Source organism: Paramisgurnus dabryanus, chromosome 3 (genome assembly GCF_030506205.2).
Source record: "Paramisgurnus dabryanus chromosome 3, PD_genome_1.1, whole genome shotgun sequence".
In the NCBI taxonomy this organism is placed as follows: domain Eukaryota; kingdom Metazoa; phylum Chordata; class Actinopteri; order Cypriniformes; family Cobitidae; genus Paramisgurnus; species Paramisgurnus dabryanus.
In genome coordinates, this window is record NC_133339.1 from 51391708 (window position 1) to 51410100 (window position 18393).

At 40.7% G+C, this 18393-nt stretch overlaps 1 protein-coding gene across 4 annotated transcripts; it reads left to right on the top strand.

Moving 5' to 3' along the window:
* Window positions 1–1386: 1386 nt before the first annotated feature.
* On the top strand, window positions 1387–17231 carry axin2 (axin 2 (conductin, axil)). Of its 4 annotated transcripts, none has more exons than XM_065249952.2 (11): window positions 1387–1405; window positions 2973–3875; window positions 6143–6283; window positions 8357–8459; window positions 9788–9928; window positions 10052–10524; window positions 10641–10808; window positions 11015–11236; window positions 11318–11398; window positions 12989–13150; window positions 15909–17231. In XM_065249952.2, exons 2-11 carry the CDS (start codon window positions 3052–3054, stop codon window positions 16033–16035), a joined length of 2442 nt encoding a protein of 813 aa, XP_065106024.2. In that variant the 5' UTR covers window positions 1387–1405; window positions 2973–3051; the 3' UTR covers window positions 16036–17231. The 4 variants fall into 4 exon arrangements, with proteins under 4 accessions (XP_065106024.2, XP_065106021.2, XP_065106022.2 ...); XM_065249949.2 differs by lacking the exon at window positions 1387–1405 and adding an exon at window positions 1470–1871; XM_065249950.2 differs by lacking the exon at window positions 1387–1405 and adding an exon at window positions 2017–2155.
* Window positions 17232–18393: the final 1162 nt, after the last annotated feature.

An 18393-nucleotide genomic window follows, 5' to 3' on the forward strand; every position in this document is an offset into this window, starting at 1 on the left:
ATGTCTATTTCAAAGGATTTGGCAAATAACATTTGTTTTTAGGATAGACTGCATATTTAATTTGACAAAAGTGCAAATAATGAGTGGAGGGATAAGTGTAAAGTCTTAAATATTGTTTATATTTTCCAAACATCATTTATGTACATTAAAAAATTGGTGAAGATGCATTTCAATGTTTTGTCAACTGAACAATAGACAAAGTGGTCTGGTGAGTGTATACAGAACGACTTCATTAATTTAAAGCCAATTAGTTCAAACTTGATCTCTATGAAACCTGTTTTGGATGCACGTTTATAAACACATGTAATAACAAAGAAAAAATATTCACAATAATTTTTCTTGTAAAACATAAATACCTAGTATATTTTCATTGTAGTTAATTTCCGTTTTATTTTAGTGGGATGCATTGGAACCAGAGACATCAGCCCAAAACCAGAGCAGTGACATTTGTGTATTAATGCATATTTTTGTGTTTTTAATAGCACTAATACACAACATATTATAGAACATTCCAATTGCAATTCTGCTGACAATTGTTTGAACTGTTAGTTTTGGTAATGTACACCTTAAAAAGAATTTGATTTTGAAATTACTGATAACTAACATACAGATGGTATTTTTACAGTGAGTACTACTAATTTAAACAATTTAATAAAAAAACTTGATACTTGTTAATGTGCTTGTATTTTAGAATAATATAATATATCCTATATATTTCATATTTATGTATTTGCCTTTGCTCTGTATAAATAATATAAAACTACACAATAGAAATACATTTGAATTGAAATTTGAAATAAAGTTTAACTTTATTCTCAAAATATTATGACTGTATTCTTGTTATTTTTACTTTATTCTAAAAATATTATGACTGTATTCTTGTTATTTTTATTTTATTTTTTAACTATTATGACTTCTCAATATTTATATGTTTTTCTTGAAAACAATTGGACTTTTTGACAATTTTTTTTTTTTTTTTATACTTTTTTACAGAAAAACTAAGAATTAAAGCTCAGTTTATAATGAATTTAATCTGAAGATATTTATATTTTTGATAATCCACTTTTGTATGGTTCCTTTATCATTTTGTAAAATATTTTAGGACATGCCCTGTGATGTAGTGGGAATCTTTACAGAGTGTCCCAGAAATTATGCTTGTATGGCTCCAGCCCTCCAACAACCTGGCAAAGGATAAGCGGAGAATCGATGGATGTTCTGCCTAGTAGGAAAATTAGAATGTGGTGATGAAGGAGTTAAACGTAAGTCCTCCTAGGAAAAAACGCGGTCCTGTGTCTTTAAAACTTCTGTGGCAACAGCAAGGATCGCTTGGCGTAACATATCACTTACTTCTGACGCTCCACACTGCTGGAGGGGAGGCGGCTCGAGATCTCTTCGCTTTGATAAGGTCCTGGCGCATTTGTTGAAACTTTTTTACTCACGAATTTTCCCGTTTATCGCACGTCGTGGGTTTTTCTTACAAAAAAAGTGTTATAAAAGAGTTTTTAAAAAAGGAAGTCTACCAGCATAAACGTTTTTTTCCCCGAGCGATCTAGAAGCAATTAAAGTGCGAAAGAAGGGAATAGTGCTTTATGTATCTGTCGGGACCGTGCCGTCGGCCTCCGCTCTTTGATGTCCGCTCTTAAACCCTGAGCTCAGTGCAGACTGGAATAAGAGACAAGAGCACAGCCATGTAAACTGCACACACATCTAGTGTGCTATTTGATTTGAAGAAATGCAGATTTAAAACCGCACTGCTTCTGACACCACACAACATCAAAGGACGGCGTTCAATCGGACATATTGCGGATTACACTTGTTCTGTTATTGGAAAAAAATCGGGATTTCTGTGATTCTGAACTTATGGATGGATGGTGAGTTCGCGCGCGCGCGTGTGTATGTATGTGTGCGTGCGTGTGTATGTGTGTGTGTGTGTGTGTGTGTGTGTGTGTGTGTGTGTGTGTGTGTGTGCGTGTGTGTGTGTGTGTGTGTGTGTGTGTGTGTGTGTGTGTTCCCAGCGCTGGCCCCGTGCTATCGCTTTGATGTGCTGTTTACTGACTTTGAAGTAATGTGTCGCAGTAAAATGTAGTATTTCGGATAGGCGTTACATTACAGCGCGTGTCTTCGTCTGTCGGGTTTAATACTGTGATGTTTTAATGTAAGAATGGTGTTTCTGAACTGTTTAAAGTGTATATATGATGGTATAGGACTTCACCCCCTCGTGATCTCACACTTTTCTTGAGGGGCTTCAAGTTGATTGCAGCGTATTTTTCTCTTCTCATGATGGCATGCGGGACAGTCTTTTTATCGGTAGGAATGACCTGTTGATGAACTTATAACCACAGAAGATATTTTATTCGGAAATAAATAGATTTCAATGCCGCACTTTTTATAATTGTATTTATTTGATCTGAAGTGTAGTGAAGTAGGCTAAAGCACGATATAGATATTTTTTTCTAGTTGTTTTAAGAGTTGTGATGTGTCTGAACCTGATTTAACGATCTAGTTAATTATCGTACAATAAATCTCGATACTGTGCTGATATACTGTAAACGAGCATTATTTTGTTAATAAACGGCTATGTTGTTGAATATGGCGCTTTGTACTTTGTTTTTGATTGTATCCCCATTTAAAACTTATTTTCGTGTCTTTTTAAACTTGACTGATTGTGCGGGTGACGGTAAAATCGCGTAACTGTTGTGTTTTATCAAGTTTCTGTTTTCAGTTCGTGACTATGAGGTGAAAGGGAATTGGTGTTAAACCTTTACAACCACGTAAATAAATGAAACAAAAGCATTCTTTTTTTTATTATTTTAAATCGGTAACATTGTGTTTTCCCTGACACGACTCGATTCAACAAAATCGCTCTTGAAATTATCGACCAAACCGTGTACTGTGCGAGCGCACATTATAAAGTCTCCTTTGAAGTTTTGGGGCGGATCTGGTTTTGATGAGATCAATACTTTGTGTTTCAGAGAGAAGCTCCCCCCGCTGACTTAAGAGAGAGAGGAGATTACAGCTGAGCTGCACACTGAAGGCTTCGCTGCCGGAGCCATGAATAGGACACTAAGAGATCCTATGGTCAGTAGCTTCAGAGAAGATGCCCCTCGCCCACCCGTCCCTGGGGAAGAGGGTGAGACGACATGCCACCATCCCAGCAAACTGCCCATGATGAGATCCAAGGATCCTGTTAAGTGTATTACAGCAGATCTTCGCTGTTCCACGATCAGGAGAAATGACGGGGGACTCGGAGAACCCGAGGGAAGCGCGTCTCCGGACTCACCGTTAGCCAGATGGACCAAATCTTTGCATTTTCTTCTTGGCGATCAGGATGGTGCTCAACTTTTCCGGGCATATTTGGAACGTGAGAAATGTGTTGACACTTTAGATTTCTGGTTTGCCTGCAATGGTTTCAGGCCAATGGACACCAAGGATACCAAAACGTACAGAGTTGCCAAAGCCATTTACAAGCGGTATATCGAGAACAACAGCGTTGTGGCCAAGCAGCTTAAGCCTGCCACTAAAACTTTCATTAGGGATAATATTAAGCGTCAGCATATTGACTCCGTAATGTTCGATCAGGCTCAAACGGAGATCCAGACGGCAATGGAGGAGAATGCCTATCAAATGTTTCTAACTTCAGACATATACCTTGAGTATGTCCGAACAGGTTGTGAAAACCCCGGTCATGTGAATCCCAGTGGACTAGGAGGTCTAAAACTTGTCTGTGGAATCTTGCCGACTCTGAACGAGGAGGAGGAATGGAGTTGTAATGATTTTAAAGCCAAATCTTTGGCCACTGTAATGGGACTGTCAGCCAAAGCTTTACGTTCGCCTCCTTCTCTCCGTTCAGTGGAAGTTTTGGAGAAAGGCTACAGGTGAGAACTATTCCACTTACCATGTAAACATGCTAAAATCATGTATTAATGAGTCTATAGCAATCCTAAAGCTGTCATTTGACTGTTTCATATACATTATGGGTGTAGCCTAATGGTAAAAATGTAAGCTTGCAAATTACTAAAATTTGTAATGTTCAAATCCCGCTAGAGTTGCTTCATTTATGGACTATCACCATTGTGTTTTTGGTCAGCACACTAAACTTTAGTGTACTCCCAAGTGGGGTGTATTAAAAATCACTTTAGATCAGACAAAAAACAAGTAGTAATTTGTTTCAAAGCTTAGGATACGTTTATGGATTGTACTTGAATTCCTGATATGAGAGGCACTTTCGGGCAAGTTTAGAGCAGTTTGCCTTCACCTGGCTTGCATTATACCGAGAGGAGGAGGAGGGGGACATCAATGGAGTTGCTCTTCCTTTCAAGTAAATATTGTCTAGCACCAGGCCCTCTGCTGGCTCCACACAGTTTCCTCTGCTTTGAAATCCTTCCCCCTTGGATCATTTGTGAGGATCAAGGACAGTTCACAATGCAAAACTGGTTTTAAATATCGGACAGATAAAACAAGTGCCACACATAAAAAATAACCATGCGAAACAAAGATTTTGTTTTTGATTATAAAGTACTTGGACAAAATAGTTTGTACCAGCTACTTGAAAAGTTTAACATATCCTGATAAGATGTTGGTTTGAATGCTAGTAGTTCAATTAAAGTCTGTAATCTGGACTTTAACGATATGTCAGAGGAAATCCGGTATATTAAATTAACGCCTCGTTCCTGTCGCGGTGCTTAGGGCTGTAAATGAGGTGACCCATCGAGGTGTGGTGATAGACAAATGTTTATCCATCTTAAAGACAGCCAGTTTATTGTCAGTGTGATCTTGCAGAAGGTGACGAAAAGAACATTTAATTTTTGCTTATCTTTGCTGTGTTGATTATGTAGGACATGATTAGAAACTAGAGGAGAGCAAGCAATGCTTGTTTTTTTTATTCTATATGCTGATTTCTTTTTGAAAAAGCTCCTGCAGCTCTCTCTCTCTCTCTCTCTCTCTCCCCTTTCTCTCGGGGCACTTTTTGTTCATCTAAAGCATGTGGAACTTATTTCTCTCCCTCTCTCTGTTTCTGAATCGAGTTATTCACAAAACAACACACGGCAGCGATTCCTCTGTGAGTCACAGAGACTGTGGCCTTCATCTCCTCCGTTTCTTATTTACCACAGTTCTCCTCTGATTTCAGCTCCTTTTCCTAGCTCTTTCATCTTGGAAAAAAACCCTGACGCTTTTTCAGGGAGCGGAAAAGAAAGACGGGGGGAGGAGGGCAAGGCTCCTTTTGAAAGAAAGCATGAATGAGGGAAGAATGTGAACCCAGCTGTGCTAAATACCTGACTCTGAGCGAGAGCTTCCAAAGGTCAGGTTTGAGTTGGGGCCGTAGGCTATAGTCCTGCTGGGTCTCCCCTCACAGCGCTGCTGGCAGTAGGCATTCTCATAAAGATGAGCCCCCCTCCTTTCCTCTTTCTTTCCTCTCTCTCATGTTCTTTCTCTCTCAGCCTGGCTCAGGTTCTCCACCTCCTCCTCCTCTTCCAGTGGAGCAGGAATGTGTCACAGCAGGAGAGAGGGGTATGGAAAGCGAGAGAGCTCGGAGGGAGGGGCTGCCTGGTGGGTATGTGGAGGAGGTGCTTCACTAGAGGAAAAAGCACAAGAGAAGGAGGAACGACATGAAATGGGAAACTTTAAAGGGGGAGGGTGGGATTTGGTGCCTGGCCCAAACAAAAGGCCCCAGATATGCTCTGCTGAGGGGAAGTGGCATTGGCAATTCACACAGATGTGCTGCTCACTTAACTTTCCCCCTGATCGGCCCTCGCCGAGCTGCCCCAGGGGGGAGGTGGGGTAAGGGACATGAAAGGGAAAAGGATAGAAACACAAACTGAGCCTGAGTTCCTCCCCCACCACGCCAAGAAAGAAAGAAAGAAAAATAGCTTGACCTCTAGCAAACATCAGAAAAGATTTTTGCTTTGATGTTCTCAACGGCCAAACTGTTGACCGAGATGTCTCTAGCTTTGCATTTAATCATTTCACTGATGTTTTATCCAAAACATAAACAAATAAGACATGCATGTAACCTTTAAAAGTTGCAAGTGTCATTTTTCAAGTTGTTTTCAGCGAGCAACCATCCAGTTAAGGCTGTAACTATCATCATTCACTAATGCACACCACTCACTAAAGACCAAACATTTTGGTATTTTTTTTTTAGGTCCTACAGACGGGGTGACCCTGCAAACCCCTACCATGTTTCTTCGAGTTATGATTTTGCCCCTGCCACCAGTGCCAATGACAGTGAGATCTCCAGTGATGCTATGACGGATGACTCCCTCTCCATGACGGACAGCAGTGTGTAAGTGTCTGTCTATATTAACTAGATTGGCACTCCGTTTTATTTGTTTTGATGGAACTACTTAAGTTAATCACACGTTTTAATAATGTTCACAAATTTGTTGTCTAGCTATGCTGTGCTATGACTTTGTGCATTGTGCGGTTAGGTTTTTCTCAGACACTTGAAGATGTTTGGTTTATAAGTATTCAGTTGCTTGTGGTTGGTAATGAGATGGTACGACTCCTCAGATGTTACATTTGCATTTAAATATTTCATTTATGAGAGATCCTCAGTTATGTCACTAGAGTATTAAGAATAGAGTGGACCCATGGGGAAAAACCCTCACATAATGTGCTTTTTTTATGCGCTAATTGATGCTAATGTCTGCAAATTCCTCAACAGAAAATTACATTGGCCAGTTTTTCTTCATTTTTTTTTTGTCCGTGTTCTTTTGCTTTAGAGCTTTTGATCTTAAAGGGCTTTCTCTTTTCGCTTTCCACAACATAGTCGCCAAAGAACATCATTATTTATTGGTTTTTGCTTTTGTACCAGCTTTAAGAGGGCAGTTAACTTGCCATTATAAGACACTCATCAAGGTGCCTTGGCAGTCATTTAAAGGAATCGCAGTTCATATAAATGGGTTGGAACTGGTTTGTAGGAGACCTGAAACAGGGAGGTCCGGTTAGCCATTTCTGGAACGCAAGAGCAGGTCACCTGGGATTAGGGTGTTTGGGACCCCCATCCCCCTGTGGCTCACGTACACCATCCATTCAACCCCACCTCCGGCCGAAAGCAGCCCTCCCCCCTCTGTGTTTGCGGCAGAGGCAATTGTGCGAGTGCATAGCTAAGTGCAGAGAGTGAGAAATAAAGTGCATGCTGAATGAAAGGCTTAACTGAATCGCTTTCAGCCCATTGTTAGGCCTCGGGAGCTTAGAGGGATAAGAGGGTGGCTGGCTGCTTTGAAAATTACTTGCACTAGTGAACAGGAGATTCCCATAAAGCAGGGCCAGTTGGTGACACCTTAAAGCACCGGACGCAATGAGTGTATGAGGACAGTGGGTTGACAAAATTATTTATTTGCTGTTACAAGTATCTGTTTAACAGTGGAAAAGGAGGCATAAAACTTAGTGGTTAAAGGTTACAAGGTTAATTTATTCACTTTTGAACTATTAGAAAATTGTCAAAGTTTTTGGTAACTAAATAAATCTCAGTTTTTATTCATAGGACTGGCCAACACGTTTTAGTCATTTCGTTATTGTGTCTATCTTAGTGTCACTCCGAAATAGCATATGAAACAGGAAAAACAGGCAGGCGTTCTGCTCTTTGTTTAAAGAGCGATTTAATTTCCGCATTTTTATTCAGTGTTAAAAGGCACCGCGCTAAATCAGAATCTGAATTCCAGATAAAGGGAGGGAGCAAGAGTGGGGAGGAGAAGTGGGGGAAAATTTCTTATATCTTATTTATGGATTTACTTGGACGCTAGGGAATGCCGCTGCGCTGACTTCAAACATTACCTTATCTTACAAACCAGCCTTTTGATGTGTGCAAGATCAGAGGCTGACTGCCGAGCGCTTGCCAAATGAAGATTGGAGCGACGGCTTTATGCGCATGACTGTGAGCTTTCAAAGACATGCTGGAAACTGCATTTGGGCTAGGTCATACACTTCAGAGTCAAAACAGAGCAAAGGAAACTGGCCTGGCTTTAAAAAAGCAGAGTGAAGGATGAGAAAGATTGGTCTTGAGGAGGTTTAGAAATGCTATGTGGTGGATTGAATGGATTGGAGGTGTTTATGAAAATCTTTTATCGTAATTGGTAACATTATAAAGATGTCATTAGGATGGTACATAGGAATTGGTGGCAGGGTTTGCCTGCGTGTCTCAGAAAGATCTGTGTTACCAGCACAGTGAAATGCTTTTGTTTAACAAGGAGGACGATAAATACCTTTGGGCAATGTTGACGGCACGTGTATATATTTTTTATTCCGAATAAGTCTTTTCTTTCTATTGTTGCGGGTGCTAGAAAAGTGTGCATGATAATTATGTATTCGCCTGATTCGGTGAATAACCTGCAACTTTTTCTCTGTCTCCTGATAGAGATGGCATCCCTCCATACAAGCTGGGAAGTAAAAAACATTTACAGAGGGAAATGCAACGCAACATGAGGATGAACGGCCAAGTGTGTCTACCACCCTTTCCTGTAAGTGTCCCCACGCTCTGAACTACACGTGCACCTTCAACACTGGGTCAGTTTAAAGAGCATTACTTTCTCAAGGTTGTGGCTAGTAATATTGTTGTGCTCTTTCTGTGATAATGACTCTTAATAAAGTGCCTCGCCACACTCTTAATAAAGTGCCTCGCCACACTAAATGAGTCTGTTTTACCCCGGGGCACCAAAATCAACTGTCTCTCTCCGAGAGCCCTTTGATCAGTGGATGAATGGGGCCGACTTCAAGGGAAGTGACAACTTCCAACCGAGCTGCACCCTTTATATTCCTTTAGCAGAATCCTCCATCCCCCTCTTCCCTGCTTCCTCTCTGCCTCCCCCAAAGTAGAAAAAGAGAGATGGTTGATTGATGCCTTCAGAAAGAGAGTTTGGACAGATGGCTTGATAAACAAATCTGTGGCACCTCATCCTTTCCTTTCTTTCTGTTTCTGTTTCCCACTTCCTGTCAATTTGTACTTTCTCTGTCACTATTTCTGTGCTTAGCGTCTCTTAAACATTCATTGTCTATATGTGGATCGAAAAGACTCCGCTGCCTCTTCTCTTTGTTCTGGTGTGTAATATCTCCCCTCTGAGTTGGCAATGCCTGCCTCTCCCAGGATGCATCTGCTTTTAGCCGGCAGGGGCTCGGAGATGCTATAAGCCCGCCATGCTTTCTTCCTTCTTTCGTCTTTCCCTTCATCATCTTCACAAAGAGATAAGAACACAAACAGGAAGCAAAATCAAGAAAGGCAAGGCAAAAAATATAAATAATAAAGTGATAAAAACCCTCATGTAAGATGCACACACGGGGAGGGCATAATGTGGTCACTGTAGCTTAAAGGTACCCATTGGCGTTGGGAGGAATAAATTACCTCTGCACTTCTGATCTTCCACCGTTTGACTTCTTTAGTTGTGGCACACATCTCACCATCTTACTTTGTCTTGATCCTGCTCCCTTTTTCTTTTAATCCTGCTCTCTTTCCTTTTTTCTTTCACCTCCTCCTTTTCCCCTGTCGATGTGGGACTTTTATTGCTAGATGTAAAGCCAGTGTCCCTGCCGCCCCTGGTGAGCGTTTGATATTTGACGAGGGCTCTTTGAAGCTGACTGACTTCACAGGCGAGGCTGATGGCTTGGTTGCACTACAGAGGGAACAAGCAGAGGCTCCTTAGAGCGTGACCAACTGCTCATGCCTGCAGCGGCCCATGCCAGTGGTGTGTGTGTGTTGAGTGGGCAGTAGACTTTTGCTGAAGGCAGCTGTAGAAATCAACCCCTCCCCTCCTGTCTGGCCTTCTCACTAATCTGAATCTCTTTGCTTTTGCAGAGGACACGGCGGCCACCTAAGGAGATGACTCCTGTGGAGCCAGCAGCATTTGCAGCACAGCTTATAGCCAGGCTGGAACGTCTAAAACGGGAACAGGAGACCATGAGCTCTCTGGAGGAGAGACTACAGCAGATTCAGGAGGTTGGTATATCTGGAGGTTTTTTATGGCCAGTTTACACCTGCTATTTAGCATCTGATCCTGTCACAATTGTTAAAAACTGATCTGATCACTCAAACCGCATCTCTGTATGTGTGCATTTGTAGGAAGAGGAGCGGGACGAATCTGAAATATCTGGCAGCAGTGCGTCCCACTCTTTGCCCCTGTTTCCTCCTGGTTCCTGTGAGGAGGACCCTCAGGCCATCCTGGATGAGCACCTCTCCCGAGTCCTTAGGACACCTGGTTGTCAGTCTCCGGGCATGGTTCGACATTCCCCGCGTGCCCGCTCTCCTGAACAGCGTCCTATGCCTCGGGGAGGTCCTGGCATCAGGTCGCAGTCTGGTTCCATGAGTGGATATGGGCCTTCTAAGACCATTATATCCAGACAGTCCACAAAGCACATTCATCACCACTACATCCATCACCATGCCTCACCCAAAAGCAAAGATCAAATTGAGGCAGAGGCGACCCAGCGGGTACAGTGTATGTGTCACGGAGCAACTGAATGCAGCTCCGCCCCTTATATCCGTAGCCGTAGTCTGGGCAGGGACCAGTGTGGCAGCACTTCGGATGTCTCGGGGTAAGTTTCAATTTTGTTTTCATGTCGATAACTAATTTTTCTTTAAAGTGAGGTGGCTGCTTTGTGTCAGTAGGTTTTGTTTTGTATAAAACTAAAGGGTCTGTTTTATATTTCAGGCATTCTAGCTTTTCATCCAAGCGTCTTTGTAAATCTGGAGAGGAGGTGAACATTGAAGGGTCGGAGAGCAGCCTTCTCCAGCTGCCCACTGACAGTACAGATCGCTCTCAGAATGTGTGGCAGTGGATCCTGGAGAGCGATCGACAAACCAAGCACAAGCCCCACAGGTCTGTCTAACACCTTTGTGATGGTGGCTCGATGATAACCCTTATTCTGATGTGTGGGTGGACAAGTGCTGCTGAAACTCTCTGCACCTTGTTGCTAAATTTTGCAGGAGTGTCAGAGAGCAAGGGGTCTCATCGAGCCATGACCCATCTTTAAACTCTGTTTCCCATGAGTGTTTCTGCAGTGTACTTACATGTCAAATTTTCAGTGTTTGTAGCACTCAAAATGCAAAGAAGTCACACTGTTTGGATTCCACTCGTACGCACACGTGGGGAGGGGGCGGAAGTAGCGGGCATCTTCGCACCCACCAACCTGCACACCCCTTTGTCCAGGACCCTGCCATGCCACCTTTACCCCCTCCCAACACCTTAGCACAGCTTGAAGAGGCCCGTAGACGCTTGGAGGAAGTCTCAAAACCCCCAAAACAAAGGTATGATTTTGATTGCTTTTAAGCCCTTGTAAAGAACCGTCCTGTTTGGTGTGGTTATTGATTATGGATTTGGATTCACAGGCATTCAACATCAAGTCTTCAAAGAGATAAGAGTCACCCTGTGCCTGTGCAGAATAGCAGTCCAGCACTTCAATCAGACGAGTATGTATTTCTTCTGGTATTCATCATTTAGCAAACTCGAAACAATTCATCAATAATGCAGTGTACACAAATGAATGGGATGCTTGTGATGGAGCAGTCTTCTTTTTACCTTTTTGGAAACCTTAATGTCTATCCTCATGGGCTCGGTTAACGTTTGAAGTACAGAGCGTTTGGCCACCTGATGGCAAAACTCTCGTTGTCATTTATAATTGGCTGACCTTCAGTCCAGCAGCTGTCTAAAGCTAGCGGCCGCTTTCTGAAGTGCCATAACAAAGTAGAGCAAGAGTCCGACGGAGGGCATGAATTAGCTATCAGTGATTTCTCCTTCATCTCTTTATCCATTCTTTTACTTGTCTATCACTTTTTTGAAGTTAAAATTGTTGCTTTCTAAAATATTTCTTTAAGGAAATTAAATGTGCATGATTTTCTGAAGCAATTAAATACTTCTTTTGTTTGTTTATTATCTGCCATCAGAATGTAACATAGTCTACATGCTTGTTAATATTAATCATATTTAAAGAAATTGCTAATGTTAAATCAGTGAGTTTAATTTGATTTAAACAATATGTTTTGTTGTGTTTGTAAATGTTAAATGAGTTGGAAACCGGAAGATTGTTTTACACTCGCATTTCATTTGGCACCAGAATACAGTTTTGACCCTGCACCACAAAACCAGTCATAAGTAGCATGGGTATATTTGTAGCAATATCCAACAATGGGTCAAAATGATCATTTTAATGCCAAAAATCATTAGGATATTAAGTAAAGATAATGGGTCTCATTCACTAAGCATGCGTACGCACAAATTTGTGCGTGAGATGTGCATACGGATGTTTTCAAGAACAAATCGTGATTAAACAAAAAAATTGTATCAAAATGTTTTCTTAATGTACGCAAAAATTCAACAAAACCTAAAAACGCTCGGACTCAATCACGTACACTATCAATGTGTGTGATAATGTTGAGATATAAATTTTACATGATTATATTTTATATTATAATATTTTCTGTATTATATATTATTAAACATAATTAAATTCCTCCAGCGACAGCAAAACCTCCCAAATAAAAAATGCAAAGCAAAACGGAACTTTACAGATAAATATGATCATGATTTCTTTTCGAGCTCTTTTGCTTCTACGAGAAACTGCTTAAAAGTTTTCTGTGGACCAGCGCTGCGGAAAACCCTTATTTGAAGCTGGTTTGGGCGTGTTTTATGCAAATTGCCAACCTCGGGCACACGGCCGCTCATGTAGAACACTCCAAATTCACTAATGTAAGAACAAGTATAAGAACAAACTCATGTAGGTACGCACGTGTTGTGAATTAGGCGAAAAGTTTTTGTGAGAAGTTCAAGTGTGCATATAAATACGAAAAACGTATGCAATTATTAGTGAATGAGACCCAATGTTAGATATTTTGTACATTTACTACCTTAAAAGTATCAAAACTTTTTGTTAATAATATGTGTTGCCAAGGACTTAATTTGGTAAATTTTTCTCAATATTTAGATATTTTTGCACCTTTATATCTATTGGTTTTCACTTTTCAGTAATATCTATTAACATCTTCTCTTTTGTGTGTTTACAGGCCGAAAGACCTCAAAAAGGGTTGCCACACCAGTTTAGGTTTAGAGACTGTGGTCACGTACTTCTTCTGTGGTGAGGAGATCCCGTACCGCAGAATAATGAAAACGCACAGCCTTACGCTTGGACACTTCAAGGAACAACTTCGGAAGAAAGGCAACTATAGGTAAACTCAATTTTCACATACTGTTTTTTTTTTTTAAGGTTACCTAACTGTACGTTCACACCACCGCCGGTGAGAGCGGCAGAAAACGCTCTGGCTGCCCTTCCAACGGGGCTATAGGAAAAGTGTAGTGGACGCTCTGTTCTTCTCAAGCAGAGGTCTGCCTTTGGATTGGTTGCGCTGAATGTTTCTACCTTCGGATTGGTTCCCCCTGAACCGCGTTATGGATCATTATCATAAAGTTGAGCTGATTTCAACTCTCCTCGACGCTCACGTTATCCAAGACGCGTCACTGGCTCTCATTGAAAATGAATGACTTCTTGCTACTTTGACGCTCTCGTCTGCGCTCTCGTCCTACCGTAGGAGTTGCCATTTAGCAGAAAATACAAAGATGGACTTTGTGTGTTGTCTGGTTTTGACGCTGGTTGTGATGATTGCTGTAAGTCTGCAATATTTACTGTGAGTTATTTACAAGAGCTGGCGTAAAGAGCAAAGGGGGGGGGGGTGCACAGAAAGAACGAACAAGGGAATTTTAACTGCAGCCATTTGGTCACATCTGGTATTGATTTCATCTTAAGGCACATTTAATAAGCAGCTCTTTGAAGGCCAGGCCTTTCATTTCATGCACAAAGACTAGCACACATTCTTTACCAATTGTATCAAGCAATGTTGCTCTCATACACGTACGTTTGAGTGTTTACGTAAGACTAGCAATTTTTTTTATATATTTCTCATTGATATCAAAGGCTCTCATTGTCTTAGCTTTTTGGGTTTAAATGAGGCATTTTCACATGGTTATCAAGCATTGTCTTTGTAAAACCCCATATACTGGAACAGTTAAAAAACTCTCTAGATGCATCTGACATGTTTTCTTGTAAATGAATTTTTTTTGTAAGGCTCTTAGTGGATTCTCCCAACAAAGTTGTATTTCAGAATGGCCTGAGGCTGGGATTAAGCGATTAGAAGCTTAAGTATTTGATGAACGTGTTGTATGTGTCCAGACCATTTGATTAATATCATTACTTTTTACGGAGATGGCGTTTAGCAATCTTTGCATTCGTGCTTCTCGTATACACACATGCACACAAGTATTTGTTAAATTTTTCCAGAGTTTAGGACCGCTCTCATACCAGGCACATTTTCAAGGAAACGAGAATTCAAAGCTGATGGTTTTAATCGCAGAAAACGTGTGGAGTTGGGTGATTTCAACATGGCAGAATTTCAACAAAGAACAGTACTGCCAGAGCTGCCAGACGATATTGGTGCCAGATGTTGCGCAGAGAACTTCTTGCCACATAAAACATGTTCCAGTGGAAAGACTTCTTTCTCTTTTTTTCCCCTTTCTTCTTCCCTCTCTTTTTTTCGAGCAAATAAGAGCCATGCTGCTCGTTTGAAGATTTTGCGGAGGAGGATATAGCTTATTCTTGAGAAATAAGGATGTAATTATGCGCCATGTCACAGTATTCTAGTTTGTTCTCTGTTTATATAGTTTGGATTGGGCAGCCAGAGAACAATGGATTGTTTCCGACATGTTAAAGGAGAGAAAAAATCGACTTTATGGTGGTTGCTTGTTGTTTTGAGTCAGTTATTCCTTTACGTGTTTTATGTGCATTGTTTCGGTGGTGTTTGCTCGTAAAAAGACAGTATATACCGCAGTGCATGGTTAGTAAGAGGGGGCATTTTCCATTACGGAGTCAATTATTGAGGCAACCCTTATCAACCCCCCCCCACCCACCACCATGCTGTTTTCTTGTCGCCCTGAGAGAGGTGGCGTTCATTAAAAGATCAGAGGCTCAGAAGGAGATGGGACAGTACAGATAAGACAAAGAGGTTGTCTGTTGAGGTCTAACGTTAGATTAATCTTAAACATGTCACTTTACACAAGTCTTCGTAGACTCCATGGCTCCCTAAAATGTCAACCTTTGTGTAGGATCCCCTTCATTTGACAAAGCTCCCAATTAGACACTGGAGTCCTGGTGGCAGCCACGAGAGAGATGGATGGTAGTGTTTAAGCGACCCTCTAATTTAGACTTTTAAAGCAGCTGTTATAGTACTGAACTGTACTGGATTATGGTACTAGTATCTGTGCATTTCAGCTATTTGAAGAATGGATTTTGAGTCTTATTGCTTTCAGTCAATGTGTGTAAGCCATCTGAATCACAGTATTCATGAATAGCAGTAACAATCATGTATCAGATATACAGATCAAAAGGTCTTTTACTACTTTTGGAATGAAAATGAAACTTTTGCAGATATTATCTTACCAAATGTCCAATAAAATGAGAATCTCCTTAATATCATTAAGGCTGTCATCAACAGGCATAGCAAGTATCATGGTTTTGTTCTTTGATATGTCCTACACTGTAAAAAGTTAGCTGTAATTATGCAGCTGGTTGCAAGTAACTTACTGTAGAAGATAAAGACTGAAAATGTTTCATGTTCATTTAACTTTGAACAAACCAGTAAATAACATCAATGTAAAATCTACAGCAAGTTACTGGCAGCTAGTTGCCAGTAATACCTAGTAATCCTGTAATTTCTACAGACATTTTTTACAGTTTACACAAATGTCCTGTTTTCATAGGAAATATGTAAACTCAGGATGGAAAATTGCATTTATCAACCCAGTAAAAAAGCCTTAAAGCTATTCGCAAGCTTGGATGACTTAAAATCTTTGAAGTCCCTTTGACATTTGATCTACAAACTTTTACCATTGTACCACCAGTAGTTTATTTTTAACCCTGCATGTTCTTTCTTTCAGGTACTACTTCAAAAAGGCCAGTGATGAGTTTGAGTGCGGTGCTGTGTTTGAGGAGGTCCGGGATGACTGCACCGTTCTGCCAATGTATGAGGGCAAAATCCTTGGCAAAGTGGAGAGAATGGACTGAAATGAATCGACAGTCCACACGTGGACCTAGCCAGCACTCAATACTCAGAGAATATATATTTTTTATCTATAGAAGCTAAAGAAGTTCACACATCCTTGGGACGTTTGGTTTGCCAAGCTATTGAAGGAATGCTAGCCAATGAAGTACAGAGGAATCTGAACCAGCAGTGAATCGTGAAAATTTGTTCTTCTGGTTCAAATCACTATGACCACTTGACAATGCAATTGAAAGTTTGCTTGTTTGGATTACACTAGGACTGCTGAGCGAGCGACTTTTTTCGTGAGATCTGTAGATGTTTGTTTGTTTGTTTGTTTGTGTGAATGTGTGTGTGTCAGGTGTGAGAGCGTGTGTACACAGAGGTGCTCATATGAACACAAGTTCTAATATGCTTCGTTCAAGTAAAAAAAGACTTTATTCCTATTTATTTAACTGTCAATGCCCTCGTACCCATGTTCAGATGATGGACAAGCTGCTTATACGATTGGGAGATTTTTCCAATGTTAAACGTGCATGGACAGACGCCCCTTAACTCAACGGACTGTGCCGGGAATCTCCGGACCAGCACACTTCTCAGAGTGTCTGTACTGATTGGGCTGATACCACAAGCTTTTATAGGCCCGCCAATAGCCGATTATGTGTTGCATCTCTAGTGCCTTTGGTTTGAGGTCCAGGCATTGCACAGGAACCTATAGCCTTGTCCTGGAGCCGATTCCAAAACCATGAAATATGCTGGGTCATGCTATTTCAAAACGTTCAGTTCAGCACTGTCTTAGGAGATCAGAGGATGTGTGGAAAGCGCTCATGTCTCGTTGAATTAGAGTTGGATAAAGGAAAGACTGCAGAGCAAAAACTGGGACTGCGCTGGCATTAGCAGATGAGAACATGCAATCGCTAGTGTATTATACAGTACTTGTGCCTACATGGATACCATGCTGTGTGCTGCCCTGTTTCAGGGTGTGAATATTCCCTTGCTTTTCTGAGGGGTTTATGTTTCAAATATTTTTTTAAAGCTTTGAATATCTTGTAATCATGACATTATGTTTCAATGTTTTCCTCTCCAGGGAATATTGTTCGTTTCACTTAAATGTAAATTATATGCATTATATAGAGCTTCATTTTAAAGATGACTTGGTACTTTAATTATTGTAATTATGAAGAGATGTAGCCTTTATTAAAAATTATATTTTTTAAATGAAAGAAAACATGTTTGTGTGACTACTATTTTCATTCCATTGAGTACATTTTGAACAACACGAGTTTGACCAATGTGCTGTACGGGCTGTTTCATAAAGCTAGATTACAAAATAAGCCAGGCTCATTCGGTTAAATCTGGCTTATTACCGGTGGATTCAATTTCATAAAACAAACTTAAACCAGTTCAATCCGGTTTAATATGGCAACTTGTGCTTGGAAACTAACCTGGTCTGGGGCAGGCTAACTGTCAGTCTAAGCCTCAGTTGTTGCTTAACTAGACTTCAACTAACACTGAACTGTGAATGCCATGATATTGTTACTGAGACTCTGACAATTTTTTTTTGGCTTACGTTGACATTACATTTTTTTGTTGTTGTTGTTTGCACCATAATACTTAATTCTGTGCAACTGGAACCTGTTGTACACAAACATGGACAATTACACTGCTTCATGTTCTAAGAAAAATAATTGGTTATTGTATTTACTGGTTCTTCCTAAATAGCTGGAAGAAATCTGAAAACAGACAAACCAAAGGTTGGGTCTTAGGCGGTTATAGGAAAAAGTCAAGTAGGCATTTAATTTCCTTGTATGCTTGGGGTGCAGTTGTGTGTTGTTCCTTCAGTCAATGCACACTGTTTTAAAGATCTACAGTATTTTTATCTTTCTCCAGTTGTTAAAATGTTCTTTAAATTTTAAATGTCTTTATACCTTCTGTTACTACAGAATGCAGGCAACATAATTATTTGATGCTATGCTCTTGGCATTTAGTTGTAATGAGTTAAAACATTTTTACAAGTGGTCCCAGAGAAGAGTCTCCGTGTCCTGCAGACAATAATTGTTCACCACACAAGTATGGCTTTAATCTGTGCTTATACCTCAGGCCTCTCTTTTACTGATCCTATCCCTGAAGCCATTCCTGAAACTCTGTTTATTTATTAACACTTAACACTGAGAGTAAACAAGTGGTATAAAATCTCCAGGGTTCCCACGGGTCCTTGAAATCCTTGTAAGTTTGTGAATCTGGGGGAAAAAATTCAAGCCCCTGGGAAGTTTTTGAAAATATACATGCATAGATACAGGTCATTGAAAGTGCTTGAATCTATTTAATGAAAGAGGTTTTGGGGAAAAATATTTATTCCCTGTGTAGAGTAGGATAATTTCAGT

What these genes read in the sequence shown, in the direction of transcription:
- axin2 (XM_065249952.2), top strand. Translation starts at nt 3,052, where the DNA reads ATGAATAGGACACTAAGAGATCCTATGGTCAGTAGCTTCAGAGAAGAT. An exon ending in GTTTTGGAGAAAGGCTACAG is followed by an intron (nt 3,876 to 6,142) that starts GTGAGAACTATT and finishes TTTTTTTTTTAG; the next exon opens with GTCCTACAGACGGGGTGACC. An exon ending in CCAGCACTTCAATCAGACGA is followed by an intron (nt 11,399 to 12,988) that starts GTATGTATTTCT and finishes GTGTGTTTACAG; the next exon opens with GCCGAAAGACCTCAAAAAGG.